General features: G+C 29.9%; 2 protein-coding genes and 1 long non-coding RNA gene across 3 annotated transcripts in view; 1 reads left to right on the forward strand and 2 right to left on the reverse strand.

Moving 5' to 3' along the window:
* LOC143237539 (uncharacterized) overlaps nt 1-27660 on the forward strand; it is a 307489-nt gene that overhangs the window by 193335 nt on the left and 86494 nt on the right. The gene's annotated exons all lie outside the window — the stretch shown is intronic.
* Nucleotides 838-27604, reverse strand: LOC143236774 (protein lifeguard 1-like). Its single transcript, XM_076475323.1, has 13 exons — nt 27354-27604; nt 24067-24207; nt 22299-22377; nt 21723-21735; nt 21681-21691; nt 18986-19076; nt 18395-18432; nt 17230-17275; nt 12077-12118; nt 10753-10842; nt 7342-7389; nt 4998-5050; nt 838-4593 (listed from the first exon to the last, which is right to left on the reverse strand). Exons 2-13 carry the CDS (start codon nt 24179-24181, stop codon nt 4440-4442), a joined length of 780 nt encoding a protein of 259 aa, XP_076331438.1. The 5' UTR covers nt 24182-24207; nt 27354-27604; the 3' UTR covers nt 838-4439.
* LOC143237524 (protein lifeguard 1-like) overlaps nt 838-27660 on the reverse strand; it is a 162799-nt gene continuing 135976 nt past the window's right edge. The window contains exon 12 of the transcript XR_013020123.1: nt 838-3426. The gene's annotated coding sequence lies outside the window, so the exon portion shown is untranslated. The remainder of the gene's footprint in view (nt 3427-27660) is intronic.

Below are 27660 nucleotides of genomic sequence, written 5' to 3' on the forward strand. Positions count from 1 at the left end.
TCTAAATTTTATTATTTAGGTCACAAAAGTAAAGTTTGAAGGGAATAATGGTCATTTTCTGTACCTTTACATCATAAACAATTAAGGAATAACACATACCAACCAGGAACAAAGTTTGTGTTACATAGTGTTATATTAAACATTTTATACTATAATACATCTGTCTTTAGTTGGTGTTTCCTGAGCTGATCTATTAAAAGTCCTATTGAATTTCATTTGGTTAACCATGCTTATTAACTTAAATTTCTAATGAAATTATCACATTTCTACAGATGGAAAATTATGTACTGGTGCATATGAACATAGCATGATAAAACCATGATTCACCTTGACATTTCAAACTTCAGCCCATACTAAGTCATGTTAAGAGTTCACTGACTGTTTTTCTTATTACAATAATTTGTGGGAAATGATTATCTCATAAAATTAACAGTACACAAAAAGAGTGGTGATGATGTGAAACACTGCATGTTAACTACTACAACACCTGGAACAAGTTACAATAGGCAGGTGCTGTGTTCAAGTTGTAGAAGCTTCCAAACAGAAGTAGTTTACATCACAAGGAACCAAGCAGACAGCTTCTGTCTCTTGCAAACTGAGATTATGTGCTAAATATACATAAAAAGGTTAAATAGTTAGCTGAGATGAATAATAGAATATGGTGTAGGCTTAACATGGAATTCTTCTTATCTTTGTTTCATTACTGGCATAACTTGTACAGACTTCAACCACTAGAACAACTTTAAGTGTTGCAACTTGATGGTTTTAGTATTGAAAATGGGTTCCTGTTCATAAGGTGATTTTCTACTTATGTTTGACATTCACTAATTACAAGAGTAAGATGAAACACAAATTGCTTTATTAATCCCAGAAACCTTTACAAACAGTGACTAAGTAACAGAAGTTTGTTAAAACTGATCCAAATTTGGTAAGTTCTGTGAATGAAAATGTTTTACTCTAGACCAATAAACCAGTTTTTCTGGATTCGAGTAGTTAAGTTTTGTAGAAGTCTTTAAATTGAATAATGGTAGAAATGTTTTCACAAGGTTTGATCGATATACTCTGACCTTCGTGCTTTTATTGGACATTTCTCGTAACGGACAGAATAGTAGCTTACACTTCAATAAACTGTATTTGAACAAAAAAAGCTAACAGTCACCATTTTTAGAATGAATTTCACACTAGACTATCAATACAACACTTATAATAGACTATAAATGTTAATAATAACTTTGTCTTTAAATATTTTCACACCTAAAATGTGTTTTACACTACTCTTATACAAACATTACAACATTCTGTACAATCAACTGTAGAATCACATCATTTCTATAACAGATATATAACTATGTAGTCAAACATTAATCAAAACATGACATTTATCTATTACATTGGAAAGAAACTTAGGGCACACAATCACTGTTGGATCACAAGTAAATTGGTAATTCAAACCCATCTTACATTTTCACATATTTAAATGCATAAATTAACTTGTGTCACAGAATCCACTTGTAGTACCACATTAACGTTCACACATCAAGTGTAATAATCTTGCCTGTTCAATCTTTATCTATGTACATGCTTCTAGAATATGAAACAAACGATGGTACCTGAAGGCTTTACAGTTCAAATAATTTTTGATGCAACTCCTAACTCACTGTATAACATTTAAGACTTTGCTAATAAGGGAGTCGGGTATGGATACTTTTGTACTATTAAAATCAGTGTAAAAACATACATGGTATATCTGAAATAAAGGTAACATACGTATGAGAAAGGTTCCACAAAATCAGATCTAGAAACAACCTGATGCAATCCTACAAGCTTAGTTACAATTTATTTTCTGAGAAACTGAACAGTGTACTAAGTTACTAAATAATTAATAACACAGCAACCTAGTTTTTAAAGGTCTTACTGAAATAATTACAAGTTGTGTATTTTGATGAGGACAACTTCAAACTGGTAATTTTGTGAAGTTTCAACATAAACATTCAGTAACTAATAAGCCTTAATTCATAGACCTGTCTACTTAGCATCTACTTTCATTAGTGCCCTCTAGTGACATTTGAAAAGCACAACATTGACTAGCATTATCATAACCTTAGAAACTATCCATGTAGTAACAAACTGGTTTTCAATCTAATGCAGTGTTAACAAAAATATTATATAGCATAAATATTAAAGCTTCAAAAACACCCAAACTATTTAATAATTCACTTACCATCAATTCACTAAGTGTAATAATATTTACATTTAAAAAACTTCAGTTTCCTTTGTTTCATGACCTTTGAAAATGCCAACAGTACATAAAAAATCCCACAAAATACAAATTCCAATGTTAATGGGTAAAACTAATACAATTGTTAGAAACAATCAACGTTTAACCTGAAGTACATTCTAAAGAGCAGAAATACCACATTTAGTGTGAAAGAATAACAAAATAGAATACGTGTATCCTAACAAATAAACGTACTCTTACAAGTTTTAGTGTAAGTATTACTTCAGAGTTATCAAAAAAAATGAACAGAAGAGTTCTCAGTTTAGGAAATACATTAAATATACAGAACAAATTCCAAGTTCACTTGAATTTTGTTTTACCAAATCATGACGAAGTTTGACCAAACCTTAATGTAATAATTCTCCATTGTTTTGAATAAAGTTCATCATATGTTTTATTATTACATTAAGAAATACATTAGGCCCTTACAATTTGCACGTTACATTAGGTTCTGTAACATGTTTTTTTATTGGTATGAAATAGTTTAACATTTTGTGGTAATTAAAAGTACAAACAATTCTACATATAACGAAATACTCAGATTAGTCTAATGTGGATACAATTCAACCTCTATCTGTCTACAGAACATTCAATTACTGCTGTAAAACTTAGTGTCAAAATAGAGGATTCACGAGTTACCCAAAATAGCTACACTTGTTTTTACTTGAATATAATGTGCATTCAGTTTTGAAATGTCACAGAGATGAAAATTTTAAAACAGTTGCACAGGATATATTAAATAAATACAGTAAACAACCATTGATACATTAGACATTTATAGAAATCTCTCATTGAAATTCTTTATGTAACTTTTAGAACATGTATTGAAAAGTTCATAAGCAGAAATAAACTTATGTGAAGATTAGTAAATAGCTTAGTGTATGTCATCACTAGTATCAGATTTGCTTCATTGAACCATTATTTCTTCACCCTCTTTAGATTTCCACATCTACTATGTGAAAATAAGTAAATAGCTTAGTGTATGTCATCACTAGTATCAGATTTGCTTCCTTGAACCTTTCCTACACCCTCTTTAGATTTCCACATCTACTATGTGAAGATTAGTAAATAGCTCAGTGTATGTCATCACTAGTATCAGATTTGCTTCCTTGAACCTTTCCTTCACCCTCTTTAGATTTCCACATCTACTACATTGGATATATATCATTGTTTTGTTTGAAAACTTTTAGAAAGATTTTCAATGGTAAATTTTAGTGAAATACCTAATAAATTTAAGCACGTGCTTAAATATGGTAATTTGGTAATATGGTAATTTTAACTGCTATCACAAAATGTTTTCTACATGTTAATTTAAAGCAGACATGATAAATGTACTAAATGTTAAAACACTTGCAAGATGAAGTACCTTATCTTGGGTAGCAGTTTAGGAAACATAAACACGTGCAAGTTCTTTCAAAAGTAAAACTTAAAATAAGACAGTCTGGACATCATTAATAAGAAAAATCCTCAAACATGCACATGCCAGAGACAAACATATTAACTTCTTGATACTGATGGCACAAAGTTCAACCTGTGTAATATTTTTATATATGTATGAGAGAGAAGTACATGAACTCCACTTTTTGTTTTCCTACTCTTCCAGTCTTCTTGCAGTAACAAATATACACATATACAAGAAAAGAAAGCTGAACACATCAGACCAATATCACTCACACACTTATCATCACAACATTTACTATGAAGTTCTTACTAAGTTTAGAAAATATTTAATAAAATCACAGCTTACATTAGTTTAGTAAAAATATTCTAGTACATCAAATAAATACAATGTTTCATTCAGATTCATAGAAATAGGGTTACTGTAACTGTGTACTGTAGTGACTATTGGTGTTTAGCTGCTCCCATAGTTCAAGGTAAAAAACTAGAACTGTATTCCTAAAGAGACAGAGCACACTGGTGTTTTCCTCTTAAAAACCAGCTGTACATTGTACACCAGGTACTATGAGTGAAAATAAATGGAAAAAAAAAAGTTAAAAATCTGCTTTCAAGAGCTGTTAATGTGTGAAGAAACATTGATTAAGTGAGATTACAGCTGTTGATAAAAAATTAGGGTCAGTAGGAACAGTTGGTGTCGAAGATGAACAGAATTACTTAGTAAACCAGACCTACGTGTGGGAAACAAATTATTTCCAACACTTGCTTATCCATGGTTTGCAAACCCCACAATGTCGAGGATGAAGGAAAATAGAAGTACAATATCCACGTAAATGTTGAGAGCAGCCATAATGTATTCTTCTGGAGATAGGCTGTAGCGATGTTTTCCTCGAGCATCATTTGGGTATCGAAGGCAGATACTAGACCCACAAATATAGTGAAAATCGTAACCGTTAGATAATACAATCACAAAAACAACTTATACAAAATCAATATGTTAATATCAAAAATAAACACCTACCTTGTTTTAATAAACGGAAAGTAAAAGTTATTGTACTGGACTTCTTAACGTATACATGTTTACAACAAACGTAAATGTACGTTTTACTATCAAAATGTTTGAGACAGCACACCCTCAGCCAGTTTGCAAGTAAGCTCTATTGAGTTTATAAAGATCACCACATGTTACAGACTGAGACACCAAGAGAGAAGATTTTATTATTAAAAGTACAGTTGGTATGTATGTTTAGCAGATTTCATTCAATTACAGATGGATACTGTGCTGAAGGAATGGATGAGCCCTGAACATACTAAGTTAACATACCAGATAAGACCAGCAAGCCAGAACAACTGGTGTGTACACAGAACAGCATATTTCTAAATTTCACAGAGAGTTTGTAGCTTGTAAGCCATACTTCATAGCTATAAATATACCAACTATTACATTATGAAAATTGGAGTGAGGAACAATGCAAAAATAATGTGGAATACAGAAGTCTGCTTTGAAAGATATGACAGTAGTATTATGGTGCGGCATTAATAGTTAAAATAGTGCTATGGTGCGGCATTAATAGTTAAAATAGTGCTACGGTGCGGCATTAATAGTTAAAATAGTATTACGGTGCGGCATTAATAGTTAAAATAGTATTACGGTGCGGCATTAATAGTTAAAATAGTATTACGGTGCGGCATTAATAGTTAAAATAGTATTACGGTGCGGCATTAATAGTTGAAATAGTATTACGGTGCGGCATTAATAGTTGAAATAGTATTACGGTGCGGCATTAATAGTTGAAATAGTATTACGGTGCGGCATTAATAGTTAAAATAGTATTACGGTGCGGCATTAATAGTTAAAATAGTATTACGGTGCGGCATTAATAGTTAAAATAGTATTACGGTGCGGCATTAATAGTTAAATGAAATACACTTCTTGCCCTATTACAACACTCAAGAATGATGCCCTGTCCATATTCTCTGGTCAGTTACTTTCTGTTGAGCCTGAAGATACACAACAGGATGTCTTCGTTTCGCATGCTTCATGTATAAAAACTTAAAGTTTGGTGTTACAAGTCCACAGACTTACTGCTGAGTCACCAGAGGGAGAAGTGCATTCCACCGAGTACCATATTTCTTTCAGAATCATGGTCTACTGCACTATTCAACGAGCATGTCCAGTTCGACAGAGATTAAAGAAAAATAACTTGGCTGGGCCAGAACTTCCAACTAGTCTTAGACAGGCAGGAAAGCTTGCAAAATGTCCACACTCTGCTTTACAAAAGTACTACATTCATTATCAAACATAAGTAATAAAGTGTACAGACAGTACATCCACTATTAAAATGAATCTCACTGACACAACTCAGGGTGTGCTGTCCAAGTACTTTTGGTAATTTATTTCAACTTTCATTCTAACATCTCCCCCCAATAAACAGAAAGTCATAATCAATAAATAGGATTTATTCTTTTGATCAATTACCATTGTAAGATATTTATTTCTTTACAAATTCATAATAAGACTTTTTTATGCTCAGTAGGAAATAAACAAGTTTTAAAGGAAGTAATTTTGTTACTGTAACAAATTTTGCTGTTTTAACACCAACCTTTATTATAAAAATTAGTAACTGAAGCTCACCATTAGTAACAACTGGACAGAATTCTTTATTTATCTTCTATAATGTTTGTTTAACATTTTTCTACAAGTTAGTTAATGCTACAATAACACAAAACAGTTTTTAGTTTGATGTTAAAAAGTTGAACTCGCCAATAAGAGAACAAGATATTGGCAATTAGAAGGTTAAAAATATGAACTCACCAATGAGAGAACAAGATATTGGCAATTAGAAGGTTAAAAATATGAACTCACCAATGAGAGAACAAGATATTGGCAATTAGAAGGTTAAAAATATGAACTCACCAATGAGAGAACAAGATATTGGCAATTAGAAGGTTAAAAATATGAACTCACCACTGAGAGAACAAGATATTGGCAATTAGAAGGTTAAAAATATGAACTCACCACTGAGAGAACAAGATATTGGTAATTAGAAAGTTAAAAATATGAACTCACCAATAAGAGAACAAGATATTGGTAATTAGAAAGTTAAAAATATGAACTCACCAATGAGAGAACAAGATATTGGCAATTAGAAGGTTAAAAATATGAACTCACCAATGAGAGAACAAGATATTGGCAATTAGGTTAAAAATATGAACTCACCACTGAGAGAACAATTAGAAGGTTAAAAATATGAACTCGCCAATGAGAGAACAAGATATTGGCAATTAGAAGGTTAAAAATATGAACTCACCAATGAGAGAACAAGATATTGGCAATTAGAAGGTTAAAAATATGAACTCACCACTGAGAGAACAAGATATTGGTAATTAGAAAGTTAAAAATATGAACTCACCAATGAGAGAACAAGATATTGGCAATTAGAAGGTTAAAAATATGAACTCACCAATGAGAGAACACGATATTGGCAATTAGAAGGTTAAAAATATGAACTCACCAATGAGAGAACACGATATTGGCAATTAGAAGGTTAAAAATATGAACTCACCAATGAGAGAACAAGATATTGGCAATTAGAAGGTTAAAAATATGAACTCACCACTGAGAGAACAAGATATTGGCAATTAGAAGGTTAAAAATATGAACTCACCACTGAGAATACTAGGGCTCCCAGAGAGGCATAAACAACATTGACTACCTGAGATACAGAAAAGGTAAATCATTAAAAACTACAGAAATTTAGTTATTTTTATATACACAGAGAGAGAGAGAACACAACAAATCTTTAATAAAGACAGTTACTGATTACAATGATTATTACTAACTTCTGATCAAAGCAAGTTACCTATGAAGATCAGAACTGAAAATCAATCCAGTAATTAATATGGATAATTTATACCATTCTTACATAATGATTTGAATGCACTGACTTGTAATTCTGCTGTAATCTCAATAACATCTCACAAGGTTTAGCTTAGTCCTAGTAAACAACCCAAAATAATCCTCATAATAAATACAAATACCACAAAAAGTGAAAAATATTGATTTGTTTGTTGCTTTTAAATTTTGCCCAAAGCTACACAAGAGCTATCTGTCCTTAATTTAGCAGTGTAAGACTAGAGGGAAGGCAGCCAGTTATTACCACCCACCTCTAATTCTTAGAATAGTCTTTTACCAACAAATAATGTGACTGATTGTTACATCATAATGCCTGTTTTGTGACGTAGATTAAAACCCAGAAAAATATTGAAAATAAATACTTTTATGTTTGTACGATAATTTTAATGAAAGAATCGTTAAAGAAAAAATAAAGTAGAACTTATGAAGCACACAAAACCGATTTGCTTCATGTATTATCATAGATTACTTTTTACCTTGAAAAGTGTAATAGCTCTGATAGCGTAACTTTAAATTAGCTGTAGGGTAAAGGTGGTATAGTAAAAATGTTTATAAAGACAAATAATAATAAACTAAATGAATAATGGAACTTCATAATATAGTAAACATAAAAGTGTTTTAACTAATATAACCAAACTAAATGTAGCAAGAAGAAAATTATTTATTTAACACACCATTAGTTGGGTCTAACCAAACTTTATCCTTTGCACACCTGGTCACAGAATACATAGTTGGGACACCAAACATGATAAATAATCCTTTCAAACTAGCCGAAATGTATAAACATTAATTATGTATAATAAAGATCAAAATAATAAGACAGAATTAACAACAATGGGGAATAGAGCACTCCATAATTAAACTAATGTAAGTACATAAGTCACATATGTTCTACATTATAAAGAACTGCTACACACACTGTATTAACTGAAATGATAACTTAAACTAGCAGAATGTAAAACTGATGTACAGAAAGGTAATAATGGGTTACAATTACTGGTGCCAATTTGTAATGAAATAATTCACTAAAATGATGAACAAACTCAAGTTTTATGTTAATTAGAATGACATCAAAACATGTTACAGTTTATGTGGCTGTAACAAGCTACTGTAAAAGGGTGTTCTTCTGTTGAAGTTTTATTTACAAGACTGCTATCCATTTTCCACTGTAAAATGTATCAAATTAAGTTATACAGTTTATGGAAAAGAATAAGAACTTGTTACAACAATATTTAAAACCTGTCAAATTTGACATTATTGGTCATTATTAACTAGCAGCACCAGTGTATTAAAACTTGTTTAAAACCTGTCAAATTTGACATTATTGGTCATTATTAACTAGCAGCACCAGTGTATTAAAACTTGTTTAAAACCTGTCAAATTTGACATTATTGGTCATTATTAACTAGCAGTACCAGTGTATTAAAACTTGTTTAAAACCTGTCAAATTTGACATTATTGGTCATTATTAACTAGCAGTACCAGTGTATTAAAACTTGTTTAAAACCTGTCAAATTTGACATTATTGGTCATTATTAACTAGCAGTACCAGTGTATTAAAACTTGTTTAAAACCTGTCAAATTTGACATTATTGGTCATTATTAACTAGCAGTACCAGTGTATTAAAACTTGTTTAAAACCTGTCAAATTTGACATTATTGGTCATTATTAACTAGCAGTACCAGTGTATTAAAACTTGCCAGACTTTCTGGTACTGGTAGAGCTTGACTTCGTGTTGGTGAAATAACTTGTGACTTTACCACATTATCAACATTCTAAACTTGTGACTTTACCACATTATCAACATTCTAAACTTGTGACTTTACCACATTATCAACATTCTAAACTTGTGACTTTACCACATTATCAACATTCTAAACTTGTGACTTTACCACATTATCAACATTCTAAACTTGTGACTTTACCACATTATCAACATTCTAAACTTGTGACTTTACCACATTATCAACATTCTAAACTTGTGACTTTACCACATTATCAACATTCTAAACTTGTGACTTTACCACATTATCAACATTCTAAACTTGTGACTTTACCACATTATCAACATTCTAAACTTGTGACTTTACCACATTATCAACATTCTAAACTTGTGACTTTACCACATTATCAACATTCTAAACTTGTGACTTTACCACATTATCAACATTCTAAACTTTGTGACTTTACCACATTATCAACATTCTAAACTTGTGACTTTACCACATTATCAACATTCTAAACTTGTGACTTTACCACATTATCAACATTCTAAACTTGTGACTTTACCACATTATCAACATTCTAAACTTGTGACTTTACCACATTATCAACATTCTAAACTTGTGACTTTACCACATTATCAACATTCTAAACTTGTGACTTTACCACATTATCAACATTCTAAACTTGTGACTTTACCACATTATCAACATTCTAAACTTGTGACTTTACCACATTATCAACATTCTAAACTTGTGACTTTACCACATTATCAACATTCTAAACTTGTGACTTTACCACATTATCAACATTCTAAACTTGTGACTTTACCACATTATCAACATTCTAAACTTGTGACTTTACCACATTATCAACATTCTAAACTTGTGACTTTACCACATTATCAACATTCTAAACTTGTGACTTTACCACATTATCAACATTCTAAACTTGTGACTTTACCACATTATCAACATTCTAAACTTGTGACTTTACCACATTATCAATATTCTAAACTTGTGACTTTACCACATTATCAACATTAATTTTTTTTTAATAGAGTACCATACTTGTTTTTATAAATATTAAGTTATTTCCTATTGAAATATATACAGTTGATGACTGTTTTCCCAAACACCAGTTTTCCCAGTTTGCTCACCCTTTTATATAATGTAATGGTCAATCCCACTATTCACCAGTAAAAGAGCAGCCCAAGAGTTGGCAGTAGGTGGTGATGAGGTATTGCCTTTCCTTTAGTCTTACACTGCTCAATTAGGGACAAGTAGCACAGATAGCTCGTGTGTAGTTTTGTGCAAAATTAAAAACAAACTATTGTTTTCTATCATTACCTTACAAAACACAACAAACAACTACAGTTACTACATATTCTTATTTTCAGTAAATTGTAACTACACAAGTAATATCAGATAAACTTCTTACCCTTCCTGGAATGAATATGCAAATAAAGCCGAAACACATCAAAACCAGTAGAGCCACAAACAACATTCCTCCTAACATTGTGAAGTCCCACTAAAAAATCCCAAGAAACTGGATTTATCACAATCCCTCCTACTCTGGTCTAAAGATCACTTTCATAATAATAGTTTATCATCATGTTATTGTTATATTTTAAATGTAACTATCTGTAAATACTTTGTACAAGATCAGTAAAAACATCTGGTTTGACTGAATATAATACAATAAATTACATGAATATGATGAAGGATACATTAATAATTAAATTATCTCCTGAATTTTCTGAGCACTGGAGCCTTGGAAAATAATAATCTACTGTCATTTTATAATGATATAGGTACATTAACAAAGAAATTCCTGGTTAATCTGGTGAACAATAATTAGAATGCAAGTCTAAGAAACTTCATTTGATAATCTAATTTTCAAGTTGCATTGCTTATACAGTTTACCTTCACAATTGAGGACTTCAACAGTTCCAGTGCTTAAGGGTGTTACAATCATGAATGAACAAATAATATGAGAAATGATAACAGATTATTTAAAACAAAGTCCAGTTATCAACATATTGCATTATATCTTACTAGTTTATCACCACTGGCCATTAAATACATTTTCTTTCTAAAGAACATTCCTAAAATAAAATTTAAAAAAGTTCGAATTATTTAGTACATAAATATAGATGTTCCAACTTCACAAATATCGTTTCTGTATCATTGTTTGTTTGTTACCTAAAAAAACCCGTTCATTCTCACAAAGTAATTGTGGGTTTCACATTCGTATTTACAGTACTCATTTATACATTAAAATATTTAAGAGTAAAGACAATTTGGTAAAAATTGAAACAATTCCTTAACAGATATTAAAAGTGATTTTATAAAGACATACATACAATACCTGACACTTTGTATTAAAGGATATTAAAAGTGATTTTATAAAGACATATAAATACCATACCTGACACTTTGTATTATGTGCTACTTTCTGAAATACTGCTTATACTGGTTTTCCATATATACACATTAATTTTGCATGAATATATAATATAAATAATTACCAAATGTTGAGATACCTTTCACCAGAGACAACAGAGCAAGTTAACAAATGTTTATGTCTCTGTATTACATAACTTTAATAATAACATGTTACTATTTTATCTTCGTATTACTTTTTTACAGTGATTTGGATGAAATTAATAAAATTCAGTTTTGTTCTAACAAATGATGCATATTAACACGTAAAACTTATCAGAAAACCAACATAATATTTTAATAACAATAGACTAACTTACCTTAGTCTGGAAAGCAAAGAGGGTCAGGCCTAAACATACAAACTGTAGAGAAAAATGTTTTAATTTGTTACAAGTTACACAGCATGTTAAAACTAAAACTATTAGGGTCATCTTGTGTTGTCTTATTGTATGTTAGAAATTTCATTCACAAACTCTACTGAAACGTTTCAAAATTTCATATCAACTAAAAGTTTACTTCCATTACTAATTCCAGATAAATAACAATATTTAGTTGTTATACACAATAATAGAAATATACAATGAAACTATTGGTAATCCTCTGAATCAATACAAGTTACTCAAAATTGATGATAATATGGAAATGACTCAAAACTAGTCATAAAAAAATAAACTTGTATGAGGCCATACAAATCAAAGATATAAGGTTGAAAGGTAACTTACGTAGATAAAAAATTATATTATAAAGAATATTTTCTCCCTACTTGTTAGTTTGTCTGCAGATTAAAATTCTAGATGTAGAAAAAATTTATGATAGAAATGGAAGTGACTTCTGAACACAGGTGCTGACTCCAAAACATTTAAAGTTATGTTATATAAGCATTTAATATTATTAAAACAAGTTACATCAGTAATGAATAACACTGACTAAGCATGTGGACTGGGCAAACCATTTTCAAAATGCTTTGAATAAATCAAATATGTGTTTATAATGAATGTCCATGAAAGGTATTTGATACCTTTAAATAATATTTGAACCAACCATTTCATGACAACACACATCATTGCTCAAACAATGGTTAGAATTTTTGAAATGACCTGGAAGGTTTAAAAATAATAAAACTGTTCCTAACTGAGGTTAGCAATCTTTTTTCATATAAACTTTTATTCTAAAAAATAGATATTTAACAAACAGAAGGTAACTAAAGTTTCCTGAATTTATCACAGTTCATCGTAACTGTTAGCAGATATTCCGATTTCTAAGAACAACCCAAGAAAAAGACAGGGGACACACACATACAACAGAAAATGACAGGGGGACACACACACATAGAACAGAAAATTATTTTTAATTGAGGTACAAAGTAGATTTTAAGGACTTACACTGTGAATTTAAAAAAAATACAAAACACTTAACAGTGATAAATAGTTTCTGGTACAAGAAATTAATTATTAAAAATACATTACTGAGGCATTATTACTACTACAAAACTTCTCCCTACTTTTAAATCCACAAATTTGTTCTTTACTTAAAACTGCCCAAAAATACTTCAGTAAATTTAATAGTGTGGACAAGAGAGCATGTTGTTATTATTGAAATTTGTATAAAGGTTCAAGTAAATTTAATAATGTGGAGAAAAGAGCATGTTGTTATTATTGAAATTTTTATAAAGGTTCAGTAAATGTAATAATGTGGACAAGAGAGCATGTTGTTATTATTGAAATTTGTTTAAAGGTTCAAGTAAATGTAATAGTGTGGACAAGAGAGCATGTTGTTATTATTGAAATTTCTATAAAGGTTCAAGTAAATTTAATAATGTGGACAAGAGAGCATGTTGTTATTATTGAAATTTGTATAAAGGTTCAAGTAAATTTAATAGTGTGGACAAGAGAGCATGTTGTTATTATTGAAATTTGTATAAAGGTTCAAGTAAATTTAATAGTGTGGACAAGAGAGCATGTTGTTATTATTGAAATTTGTATAAAGGTTCAAGTAAATTTAATAGTGTGGACAAGAGAGCATGTTGTTATTATTCAAATTTGTATAAAGGTTCAAGGAAATGTAATAATGTGGACAAGAGAGCATGTTGTTATTATTGAAATTTGTTTAAAGGTTCAAGTAAATGTAATAGTGTGGACAAGAGAGCATGTTGTTATTATTGAAATTTGTATAAAGGTTCAAGTAAATTTAATAGTGTGGACAAGAGAGCATGTTGTTATTATTCAAATTTGTATAAAGGTTCAAGTAAATGTAATAATGTGGACAAGAGAGCATGTTGTTATTATTTAAATTTGTATAAAGGTTCAAGTAAATGTAATAATGTGGACAAGAGAGCATGTTGTTATTATTGAAATTTGTATAAAGGTTCAAGTAAATTTAATAATGTGGAGAAGAGAGCATGTTGTTATTATTGAAATTTGTGTAAAGGTTCAGTTAATGTAATAATGTGGAGAAGAGAGCATGTTGTTATTATTGAAATTTGTGTAAAGGTTCAAGTAAATGTAATAATGTGGACAAGAGCATGTTGTTATTATTGAAATTTGTGTAAAGGTTCAAGTAAATGTAATAATGTGGACAAGAGAGCATGTTGTTATTATTGAAATTTGTATAAAGGTTCAGTAAATGTAATAATGTAGACAAGAGAGCATGTTGTTATTATTGAAATTTGTATAAAGGTTCAGTAAATGTAATAATGTAGACAAGAGAGCATGTTGTTATTATTGAAATTTGTATAAAGGTTCAAGTAAATGTAATAATGTGGACAAGAGAGCATGTTGTTATTATTGAAATTTGTATAAAGGTTCAAGTAAATGTAATAATGTGGACAAGAGAGCATGTTGTTATTATTGAAATTTGTATAAAGGTTTAGTAAATGTAATAATGTAGACAAGAGAGCATGTTGTTATTATTGAAATTTGTATAAAGGTTCAGTAAATGTAATAATGTGGACAAGAGAGCATGTTGTTATTATTGATATTTGTATAAAGGTTCAAGTAAATGTAATAATGTGGACAAGAGAGCATGTTGTTATTATTGAAATTTGTATAAAGGTTCAAGTAAATGTAATAATGTGGACAAGAGAGCATGTTGTTATTATTGAAATTTGTATAAAGGTTCAGTAAATGTAATAATGTAGACAAGAGAGCATGTTGTTATTATTGAAATTTGTATAAAGGTTCAGTAAATGTAATAATGTGGACAAGAGAGCATGTTATTATTGAAATTTGTATAAAGGTTAAAGTAAATGTAATAATGTGGACAAGAGAGCATGTTGTTATTATTGAAATTTGTTTAAAGGTTCAAGTAAATGTAATAATGTGGACAAGAGAGCATGTTGTTATTATTGAAATTTGTTTAAAGGTTCAAGTAAATGTAAGTGTGGACAAGAGAGCATGTTGTTATTATTGAAATTTGTATAAAGGTTCAAGTAAATTTAATAGTGTGGACAAGAGAGCATGTTGTTATTATTGAAATCTGTATAAAGGTTCAAGTAAATTTAATAGTGTGGACAAGAGAGCATGTTGTTATTATTGAAATTTGTATAAAGGTTCAAGTAAATTTAATAGTGTGGACAAGAGAGCATGTTATTATTGAAATTTGTATAAAGGTTCAAGTAAATGTAATAGTGTGGACAAGAGAGCATGTTGTTATTATTGAAATTTGTATAAAGGTTCAAGTAAATGTAATAATGTGGACAAGAGAGCATGTTGTTATTATTGAAATTTGTATAAAGGTTCAAGTAAATGTAATAATGTGGACAAGAGAGCATGTTGTTATTATTGAAATTTGTATAAAGGTTCAAGTAAATGTAATAATGTGGACAAGAGAGCATGTTGTTATTATTGAAATTTGTATAAAGATTCAAGTAAATGTAATAATGTGGACAAGAGAGCATGTTGTTATTATTGAAATTTGTATAAAGGTTCAAGTAAATGTAATAATGTGGACAAGAGAGCATGTTGTTATTATTGAAATTTGTATAAAGGTTCAAGTAAATGTAATAATGTGGACAAGAGAGCATGTTGTTATTATTGAAATTTGTATAAAGGTTCAAGTAAATTTAAAAGTGTGGACAAGAGAGCATGTTGTTATTATTGAAATTTGTATAAAGATTCAAGTAAATGTAATAATGTGGACAAGAGAGCATGTTGTTATTATTGAAATTTGTATAAAGGTTCAAGTAAATGTAATAATGTGGACAAGAGAGCATGTTGTTATTATTGAAATTTGTATAAAGGTTCAGTAAATGTAATAATGTGGACAAGAGAGCATGTTGTTATTATTGAAATTTGTGTAAAGGTTCAAGTAAATGTAATAATGTGGACAAGAGAGCATGTTGTTATTATTGAAATTTGTATAAAGGTTCAAGTAAATGTAATAATGTGGACAAGAGAGCATGTTGTTATTATTGAAATTTGTGTAAAGGTTCAAGTAAATGTAATAATGTGGACAAGAGAGCATGTTGTTATTATTGAAATTTGTATAAAGGTTCAAGTAAATGTAATAGTGTGGACAAGAGAGCATGTTGTTATTATTGATATTTGTATAAAGGTTCAAGTAAATGTAATAATGTGGACAAGAGAGCATGTTGTTATTATTGAAATTTGTATAAAGGTTCAAGTAAATGTAATAATGTAGACAAGAGAGCATGTTGTTATTATTGAAATTTGTATAAAGGTTCAGTAAATGTAATAATGTGGACAAGAGAGCATGTTATTATTGAAATTTGTATAAAGGTTAAAGTAAATGTAATAATGTGGACAAGAGAGCATGTTGTTATTATTGAAATTTGTTTAAAGGTTCAAGTAAATGTAATAATGTGGACAAGAGAGCATGTTGTTATTATTGAAATTTGTTTAAAGGTTCAAGTAAATGTAAGTGTGGACAAGAGAGCATGTTGTTATTATTGAAATTTGTATAAAGGTTCAAGTAAATTTAATAGTGTGGACAAGAGAGCATGTTGTTATTATTGAAATCTGTATAAAGGTTCAAGTAAATTTAATAGTGTGGACAAGAGAGCATGTTGTTATTATTGAAATTTGTATAAAGGTTCAAGTAAATTTAATAGAGAGGACAAGAGAGCATGTTGTTATTATTGAAATTTGTATAAAGGTTCAAGTAAATTTAATAGTGTGGACAAGAGAGCATGTTATTATTGAAATTTGTATAAAGGTTCAAGTAAATGTAATAGTGTGGACAAGAGAGCATGTTGTTATTATTGAAATTTTTATAAAGGTTCAACATCTAACATTCCTGTTTTTGAAATAATAAAACAGAAAGATAGTAGCTAGTTAACACTATCCATCATCAACTTGACAGCTATTCTAACTGGATGGGATGTGACTGTTACTCTTGTAACAACAGATTAAAATTGTGTGAAAGTAAAAATGTGGAAGAACAGCAAAAGAAATAAAAAGAAATTGGAGGTTTGAAATAAATTAAACATATTGATAAAATTCATATGAAAACTTACAGTACATATTCCAGCTGCCATCATCACTTCATCATGACGATAGTAACTAGGAAAAATTAGAATTTGTTGTTCAATACATTTACTCACAGAATCATAGGAGTTATTATATTCTGTTTCATTAGTTTATCAATATATAAAAATTACAAATTATCTTTAGAAGACAGTACAGGTTTACTGATTATGACTGCTTATTCCAACAGAATGTGGGATATTGTTATTATAACTTTTCCACATGTACTCTGAACAACTGGGGATTCCCAATTAAACTAATTATCTCTGAGCTTCAATTACACCAGTTGAAATCACATTAAATAATAACCAAAATTATGATTAAGTCAATTAATGTCACAAAACAACTAACTAATCACAATTTGTGGTTCTGGATATTCAACCATTCATATATTTTAAATTTTTATATTATGATTTATTCTTATTAGTTAATTAGTATTTCTAATTAACATTTTCAATTATTCTCATGCGACAAGAATACACTAATGAGCCCAATGACCGATCAGTAAACTCCACTAATGCACCAACTCTGAACACAATACCATACAATCAGACAACTTATCTTTGTTAAAACTATCAAACTTAGTTTTCTATGGAATTTTTCACTAAACTATTTTTTTTTGTTACAATTAATTTTTCAGAAAAGTGAAAGATATGTATACTAAGAAAAAGCCTCTTTCTTGGCTTCAATAATTTTTCTTTTTATTAGCACAAAACTTGTTAATACTAATAATCTAAAGGTGTATGAACGATGTAATAACAGTATTCAATAACCTACTTGAACAAAGTATCAAACTGAACAAGCAACTAACCAGTGTAAGCACACAATAGCATTTAGTCACCTAGTTTTGTATTTGTTTCTTTGGAATTAAGCACAAGCTACACGACGGGCTATCTGTGCTCTGCCCACCACAGGTATTGAAGCCCAGTTTCTAGCTGTGCAAGTCTGCAGGCTACTGGAGGGCCCTAGTTTTGTATATCTCTTCAATATCAATTATGTTTCTTGTAATTTAATAAAAGTGTATTCAAAAAGTAACAAATTATCTGCTACAACCAGTTTATAAATGTTACATAGAACCTCAGAAAAGGCATATAGTACAACATCCCAAGATATCTTAACCATCTTACAACAAAACCTGAACTTTAAAATACTCACCTAGCTGTGGTACCAAGTAGAAAGGATTCCAAGAGAGTCTGGAAAAAAAAAATCTTATGTCTCACTTCTGTCAAACACGTAATAGATCTTAAGACTTAAGTTTCACACATTTAACCACAGCATCTCTCTCCCAAATAAAAGAAATAGTGTTGTGCTTATGTGATTACTAAACAACCCCAACATCTAATGTCTTCATCTCAATTATCAATGCTATAAAAATAGTAATTATATTCATATATATCTATAAACAGTTCAAGTTTATTACCACACATTATGTTTTTACTTTAAATCACAAAAAGTTACATCCACAAACTACAAGACCCACGTTACACTTGCTGTTGTTTTTTTTCATATCTCTTACAGTCAGAGTAAGTTAAAGTACTACAGTAATGAAAACAACACGTTATTTTTAAGTGCAATACAACTATTACTTGCAATAAATAAAGTATTTGTATTTTAAGGTTATTTTCAGTAAAACCAGAAGCATAATTTTGATATGGCCACAAATTACTAATACCAGAAATAAATACAACAAACTGCTAACACATACCAACAACAGAGACCACCCAATACACAATAAAGAATACTTACAAACACCATGAGACAGATGAGGTTCACTGGGAATGTTCTTCTGACTTTGTCACAACACACCAAGACAATCATCATAATAAATACAAGCACCCTGTATAAGGAACAGATATAGAAAGGGACACAGATCACTACACTGGGCTTTGGTGAAATTACAGGTTTCTCTCGCACACAGTTTATCCAAACAGTAATTTCTATGAGTTACACATATTGCTTGTTCTTGTTCACATCTTATTAAAATTAATTTTTGAAGAGAAAAGGTATATTGAATACAACTTTAAAGACTTCTATTCGCTTTCATGCTGTTTGAATAAACTACAAGTGAAATACACTTTATAAAAACAATTTTCCATGGACCATGTTGCTCTTTACTTTCTCCATCAACTACTGTTGTCCTTCCAACTACCACAGATACACAACTGTGGTCAAATGAATAAACTACAAGTGAAATACACTCTATAAAAACAATTTTCCATGGACCATGTTGCTCTTTACTTTCTCCATCAACTACTGTGGTCCTTCCAACTACCACAGATACACAACTGTGGTCAAATGAATAAACTACAAGTGAAATACACTTTATAAAAACAATTTTCCATGGACCATGTTGCTCTTTACTTTCTCCATCAACTATTATGGTCCTCCCAACTACCACAAATACACAACTGTGGTCAAATTGCTGTTATTACAGTTTTTCAATCACTTTTCTCAGGAAAAATCCCATTGGTATCAGGATATGGATAAAATCAGATAAACTTTTAATCTGCATATTATTTTGTAGATGGTACCAGCTTCATAATAAAAGCATTCAGGTTGGACAATTCTCTTTCATAACAGTTAGCCTCACTTGTGGATTGGGACATTACTCCAGGTTGCATCTGGATGTTGTATCAGAGCCACTAATGTCCCAAGTGGAGAACACTGGTGGCTTCCTTCTTTAAGTTAACAGCCATGTTATGTGAATATCCTTCCTGCAACATAACCCTCCAGCCAGAATGTAATTAAATTATTCTTATAAAGTGCTACACCCTCTGTAACACTTATTTGAACTTCACAACCTTTACAAAGAAGCCAGTTTTCATGAAATCAGAATGCTACAATAAATACTTTACAATGAAGCTACATTGTTTATAGTACTCTACAATTATCTCAATTGTCTATGGTTTTTCCTTGCTATGTAGACAGTTTTTTCAACTACTATTTTCAATAATATGTAAAGTTTTTGTCTTAGGTTGTTTTCTGCAAAGTAAAAGCTGAAATTCTTCTATGATCTATACTGTTTAGCCATCTGGTGGTAATTTATCAACTTACAATACATCTTTACATCTAAAACATACTCATCTAAATATTTAGTACAGTTAAAGTTTGTTTTCACAACACAAAAACAGTATTATTCATACTTTATCACATGAAAAAAAGATTAAAAAAGTGATTTGTTCTGATAGCAAGTAGTTTTTATGTAGAATACAAAATATACTTGGGTTCGACATCAAAACTCTTTAAAGTGATTTGTTCTGATAGCAAGTAGTTTTTATGTAGAATACAAAATATACTTGTAGTTTTTATGTAGAATACAAAATATACTTGTAGTTTTTATGTAGAATACAAAATATACTTGTAGTTTTTATGTAGAATACAAAATATACTTGGGTTCGACATCAAAACTCTTTTTTTCAGAGGACAATTTTTACACAGAACATGTTGGTTAATAATATATCTATGTGTAGCTTAAGTTTTTGTTTTGTTGGATTTCATGTGAAATGTCACAAAAAGTATCTATGTTTGGTTAAACCATGATGAAAATACAAGTTAGATCAGCATTTAATATAGTAGGAGCTGCTCCACCCTCTGTGGGCAGTGAAGGTCCTTGAGGGTAAAGCAGTGTTTTATTTAAGACTGTGTATTGATTTGTAAATAAAATGTTTACTTCTACACTTTTGTTATCATTTATTATTAATTTTAAAAATTTAATTTCATAATTTCTTTGTCTTTTAAAATGAAAATAAGACAACTTTATATAAGACCAAGTGTGTATTTAATTACATAATAGTTTAGAGATTTAACACAAACACAGTAAGTTGCTAACGGCCTAATTATAATAGAAACAAGTTTATGATAAAAGGCAATAATAAATTACAAACAAAGTTTAATTGAAAAAGTACTTCACAGATATAATTAAAGTTCATTAGTAATTATTTTCTGAAATTAATAAATCACATTTTAAGGCATTTTCATAGGTTAGTGGTGGCTTGAACTTTTTTATTCACATCAAGGGAGACTCGGACTAAAAGAGATTGTGTCCACTGGACTAGAGGAATGGTTATCAAGAATACCCACAACAAATTTGTGGTGGTTGTTTCTTTAGAGATGGACCAGACACTACAGTCCAGTGAGTTAACTTACTGAATACGATCGTTAAACATGTTTTTAACTTGATCATTTTATCTCATCTTTTAAATGTTAATATGATGAACATTACTAATTCATTAATTAAGAAAGAATCCTAATGTAAAATCATGATTAATTTAATAAGAAATACTGTCTTATCATGTAAAGCCCCTTATCAAATGACATAGCTTTGAAATGGCAAACTAGTAAACAGTATTACTTAACTCTGTAGTGAGAAGGTTCTAATTATTGAACACTGAAACATCACAAGTGCAAAGTTAAGAAATGGATACTGCTGATGAATACTTACAGTGCTACCCATACTGAGCTCCACATGCTAACGAGCAAAGTGATTCACTTTTGGCCTACTGAATACAAAATTAAATGTAGATAATACTTCAATGAGATAACCGTACATGAAAATACATAGCAAAACATAAGTTATAAATCAATTTCATCTAAACTCGTTACCACATGTGCTTTAAGACTAATTAATTGACACTAAAGTGAAATATATACAAGTTTTGTTTATGTTTACAAGGTTAGTATTACATTAAGAATACATTATGATAATTCTACACACGATAGTCAGTATTAAAACAATACACTGAATGTAAATGTAAACTTATTTTTTGTGACAAGACCAATGCATATAATTCATTTGTGAGATTCAATAAAAAGTAATAAAAAAACCCTACAAAACTTGGATATCAAACAATTGTAGCTTGAGATAATAAAATCTCATACAAAGATTTTCTGTTAGTTCAAATGAATTGTAGCGTAAACAAGTTTTACTTTAAAATTAACAGATAAACATGTGGTTCTGTAAAAATAACACATCACCATTGTGTCTTACATCTTGGACCTTGTATAGCAGTACTTATGTTTTCCTTCAATTAAAACAAACTTTTGTTCACAAGGTACTTACTCAAAAATGAAAAGACAAATAAAGCCGACAGTAACTGCAAGCTGGACCATAAGAATTCCATAAACCTTCCGGATAAACCCTGTATAAAACATTTCATTACTGAAGGGTGTATGGAATACAAGTTACTTGTACAAGTAACTATTGTCACAATTAAAAACAATTAGCACTAACTAAGCCTAATAAATATTTATTTTACATATGTAAGTAGCTGGAATGGATAGGAAATAACTGAATTGAAGTGAAAATACAAGGTAAAAACAAATTGTTGTATCACAAGTGTTCTATGTATGTTACCCACCAACTGCAAAACACAGACCTCAAGTACTTTGTTAAATAAATGGACAACACACAAAAGATTTGGGATACAACAATTTGCCATTTTTGTGCAATTACTTAAAGGGTTAGACTTTTAAATAAAAAAAACACATAAAAATAGAATAAAAATAACCACATTCTTGTGATATACATATCATTAAATATAATTTCATAAATACACTCTCAAAACAAACCATTTTTCCCCACCAAGACTTCTTCCCTGTATTTGAACACAGGCTGCACAATTACTGATACTTGATAATTTTGCCTTCCCTTGAGTCAGTAGTTCAAAACTAGTGACAGTAGCAAATATTTTTAAAGTTTCCATAAAAAAAAGATGGAGAAATTAAGTTTGAATAGTGAAAATAATCAAAAATAGTAACAAAAAAATTCTGATTGGTTGGTTAATTTATTACCAGCAGACTAAATCTTCGTTTCAAGTAACTTATTGTTTAAATAACTGAAAATAATATCATTTTGAAACACTACTTTTGATTAATTGATTAACTTACACAACAGTAATGGACAATTTTGCTTTTCAAAAGTAATATATCAATTATCCGTGATGATGAGAAAACCCACTTGTAGAGAAAAATATATATTTAAAAATGGCTGGTATAGTTTTTTCTACCAATACCAGCCATTTTAACTTGTATAATCTATCAATTAAATGATTGAATTACTCAACTTTTCACCATCTCTGATTGGTGACAACAGTATCACAGCAACAAAACCTAACAACCAATATGGACCATCTCTGACTGGTTGACAAAAGTATCATAGCAACAAAACCTAACAACCAGTATGGACCATCTCTGACTGGTGACAAAAGTATCATAGCAACAAAACCTAACAACCAGTATGGACCATCTCTGACTGGCTGACAACAGTATCATAGCAATAAAACCTAACAACCAGTATGGTTTCTTCTTCCCTATTATACAACTTCCGTTTTTTGTTTTTTCTCCTTTCCTGTTACAGGTGTTTCTCCTTCTTCCCTATTATACTACTTCCCTTTTTGTTTTTTTCTCCTTTCCTGTTACAGGTGTTTCTCCTTCTTCCCTATTATACTACTTCTCTTTTTGTTTTTTTCTCCTTTCCTGTTACAGGTGTTTCTCCTTCTTCTCTATTATAATACTTCCCTTTTTGTTTTTTCTCCTTTCCTGTTACAGGTGTTTCTTCTCTTTTTCCACAACCTGATATTTTTCTCAAATTGTTAAATTCTCAAAATTATTTGCCCACCTTTTTGTCACTTGTTAAAATATTTATCTTTGAATAATTTAAAAAGATGATTACTGAACCAGGGTGGGTGGGGGTGAGTGAAAAATACTATATGAAATTGTATAGTGAATAAAAACTAAGTACATTCATATAGATATGCTGAATGGATAAAAAAGAATTACTGTTGTCACAGTTTTTGGTTTTTTATAAGAGAGAAGACAATTTAACTTACCCATTCGAATAGCTTTTTCAGAAAATGCATTTTCGATTCCTTCCAGTGGACTGTTATTGGCTGCCGTATTGTCATATTCCTGGCCATAACCAAATGTTCCTGGCATTGTATTCATCCTATGTTCAGTCTGCCCAAGTCTAACTATATTGTAAAAATGTTGAAGCCCTCAAAATGGATATGCAATGCATTGGAGAAGTTTTTTAAAATGTTTAGAAGTAAGCACACCTCTCACATTTACTACAAACCAAAATGAAAACCTCTTCTGAAATATACATTATGACCAAACTACATTTTACAAGTATTCAGTGTTACAATTCTAAAATCAAAAACTACCTAATATACTACAAGTTTATTTATGATGATATGTACGTGTGTAAAGTTTGTCACCTCGTGACTTAAAGGTTCACCTCTTGACTAACTTGTCAGTCTAAATAAACTATCATTCAACTAATACGTTTAGAAATTCCAGTTTCTTTCTTTTGTTTATTAACTCCTTAAATTTTAGGCTAAAATAACAGTAATTTCACCAGAAACCACTTCTAGAAACAAAAACTAACTTGAACTTTAGAATCTGAAATCACACAATGATTATAACTAATACAAACTTCCAAGTGGAAAACCTACTGGAACACAGAGCCATTACTATGTTTATGTACAATGCATAATTGATTCAAATTTATATTAATTAGTTGATGTTGTATTCCAGAGGCTTATTCATTCAGAAAACATTCCAAAAGATATCATGTGGTTATCTTTCCAAATCTTCTGGTCAATTTACAAGTTCAAATATTAACCATAAAATAGAGATTTTCACAGTAGGATTTACATGTTGCCTCATAAGAGTAATTACAATGATATTAATACAAATAATTGGATGAAATAATTCATTTTGTATGTAAAATGCAAAGAAAATTCAAGCAGCATTTGGTATAATTCAATCATAAATTGAGGGTACTTCTGTTTAAATAGTTTGTTAAATTGAGGGTACTTCTGTTTAAATATTTTGTTACTCAAGTTATTATGGAAACTATAACCAACAAAGTCATAAACCAAAAAGCAAGTTGGTGCACAAACAGCTAAGGAAAATGTGCTTTAAAGCTAATAGGTACCTTTACCATCAGTTTTTCTAGGGTTAACAGTTATTATTGTTAATTCAGAGAACTAAAACAGACAAGGAACAGGCTTAGGAAGTTCATTATTTTATTATTCTGAACACACCCAGACTTCACATCACAAACAGAAAATGTTCCATCTTCTTTATTAAATGCAGACACACATTGCAAGAGACATTTTCTAAAATACTGAAAATCCTTGTATTTAATTTTAACAGCTACAATATACTCCAACTTTCCCATCTGTATATCGGTTTTTAAAATTTAAGCCTAAGAATCAACTGATAATGCATTAAGTTTATCAGCAATAGTACAGACTAGTACAAAACAATAATACAGTGTATAACATTGTACTCTCTTATCCATATAACTGTTTCTAATGAGACAGGTCAGTTTTATTTCTGCTTAATAATTCTACAACAATTTATTCCACGTAAATAGTGGTAACACAAGAAATGTGTTTGTTCACATCGCAGACAAGTACAGAGTGGGCAAAAAAGTCTGGGCACCCCCTTCCCCTTAAATAAAGATAGTGTACATGAAAGAAATAAGTTATTGACACTCTGACATAGGCTAACAAGAGTTTTAATAAATTAACTAAGATGTCTGTTTATTAGCTTTCATTTTTATGACATAGTACGATACATTTCTGTGCAAGATGTCATGTCCTCATTAGTATATTAGTGGTAAGTTTAGCAAACCTTTAAACTATTGTTTCAAAGCATCAGTTGTTGCATATCATTCGTCTGCCACAACTGTTATTGTGAAAAACTAAACTGTTAACATGAATTTTAAATAAGGGATGTCCAGAATTTTTGCACACCTTTATGTATAATACTGGTACCACTTAAATATATATATTAAACTGAACATTTTTGTATTAATCAAAATTATTAATGAGAAATCATAGTGACAATATTTCCATTACAAGAATATTCAAATACAGTTATAGCTAGAAACACCTGATCAATTTTAATGCAATAATTAATTAAACCATGATTTTAAATTAACAGTTACTTTATGCAGTACTAACTGAGGAAACTGATAATCCTAAATTCTGTAATAAATTGTATTTTTGGTGGTTATTTCAAATCAACCTCTAGAAAAAACAACAACACTTTTTTTTCAATAGTAAATGTTTAAAGTATATTTATAATCACAATTTACAAGGATGAAAAATCACAACTTTCATTACACCCGTGTCTCAACCCTGAATGTAGATGTTGATTGTTACTAGTCATTTGTAACATTAAGTTATGTATGGCTTGGCATTCCTGTCAAATATTATATATTAATTTGTTGCCTCAAATTATCAGTATACTGGAAATAAAGCTTTATTCCCGAGGGTTTTTTTGTTCAATAACTTACATTTATTAAATGTTAAAATACATTATTTTTCTAAGTATGACAAAACTTTGTAGCATTATACTGATAACATTGTAAAAACTTTCTAAAAATATCATTTTATTAGTATTACTTTGGATAATTAAACCTTTAGATCAGTGATCATTAAACTTTATTTTACAGATATCACCTTAATTATTCCATAAAAAACTTCAAGGAAGACCTTGAAAAACTTCACAGAAATGTTCTTTTATTTAATTAATTGTAGAGAAGTATAGTTAACTTTAAATTAATTATCTGTCCATTTATTTATTCAACTGATATTACAATAATGGTACTACATTTCTAATAAAACAATTCATTATTAAAAACACACCACAGTAACAACTGTAAACGTGTTCAATCAAACGTTTCAGCGCATAAAGTTTAATCTGCAATTATACACCTAAAAATACACACGGTTCTTAAAAATCCATCATCGTTAATTAACAGTAATATTAACCTGTGTTCTCTTACTACTACTCAGTCGTTTAGTTTAGGTGTCGCAACTTCTGCCATTTTAACAGTTTTAAAGAATACACTTATAATATCAGTAGTAGCCATACGTTACTTTAGTTCACTTCAATTTAGGCTTAGCTGGTTAACTCACGATCTTTCGACTGCTTCAATTCGCACACTTGCCTACAATACCAGTAGTACTTGATTTTCACTGTAGTACAAGGCAGTCACATTACAATATAAGTAAAACTACCGACAATAACATAACATCTTAATAATAATATCCGACGTAACTTCAAACATTTTAAGTTATTTAAAGTTGGGTAAGCATACCTTCTGTTCAATTTCAAATCCAACCAGAAACGATGATAACTTACACAGTTCTTATTTTTACAAAATTCACCGTTTTGTAAAACTTTATCTTTTACAAAAAGCCTAATTACGTAAACAGCTCTAGTGTTTTCGATTATTATCGAATAAATAATCCTTGGTTCCCAGAATTCAGAAATAAGAAAATTACAGAATGCGTCATCACATGAACGTTAGACTAGAGTACAATAAACTACCTCGACGTCACCTAGGTTAGCATAATAAACATGTACATACTCATTAGTTTTAGACCTACACCACTCAGTGACGC

Source organism: Tachypleus tridentatus, chromosome 2 (genome assembly GCF_004210375.1).
Source record: "Tachypleus tridentatus isolate NWPU-2018 chromosome 2, ASM421037v1, whole genome shotgun sequence".
NCBI lineage: Eukaryota > Metazoa > Arthropoda > Merostomata > Xiphosura > Limulidae > Tachypleus > Tachypleus tridentatus.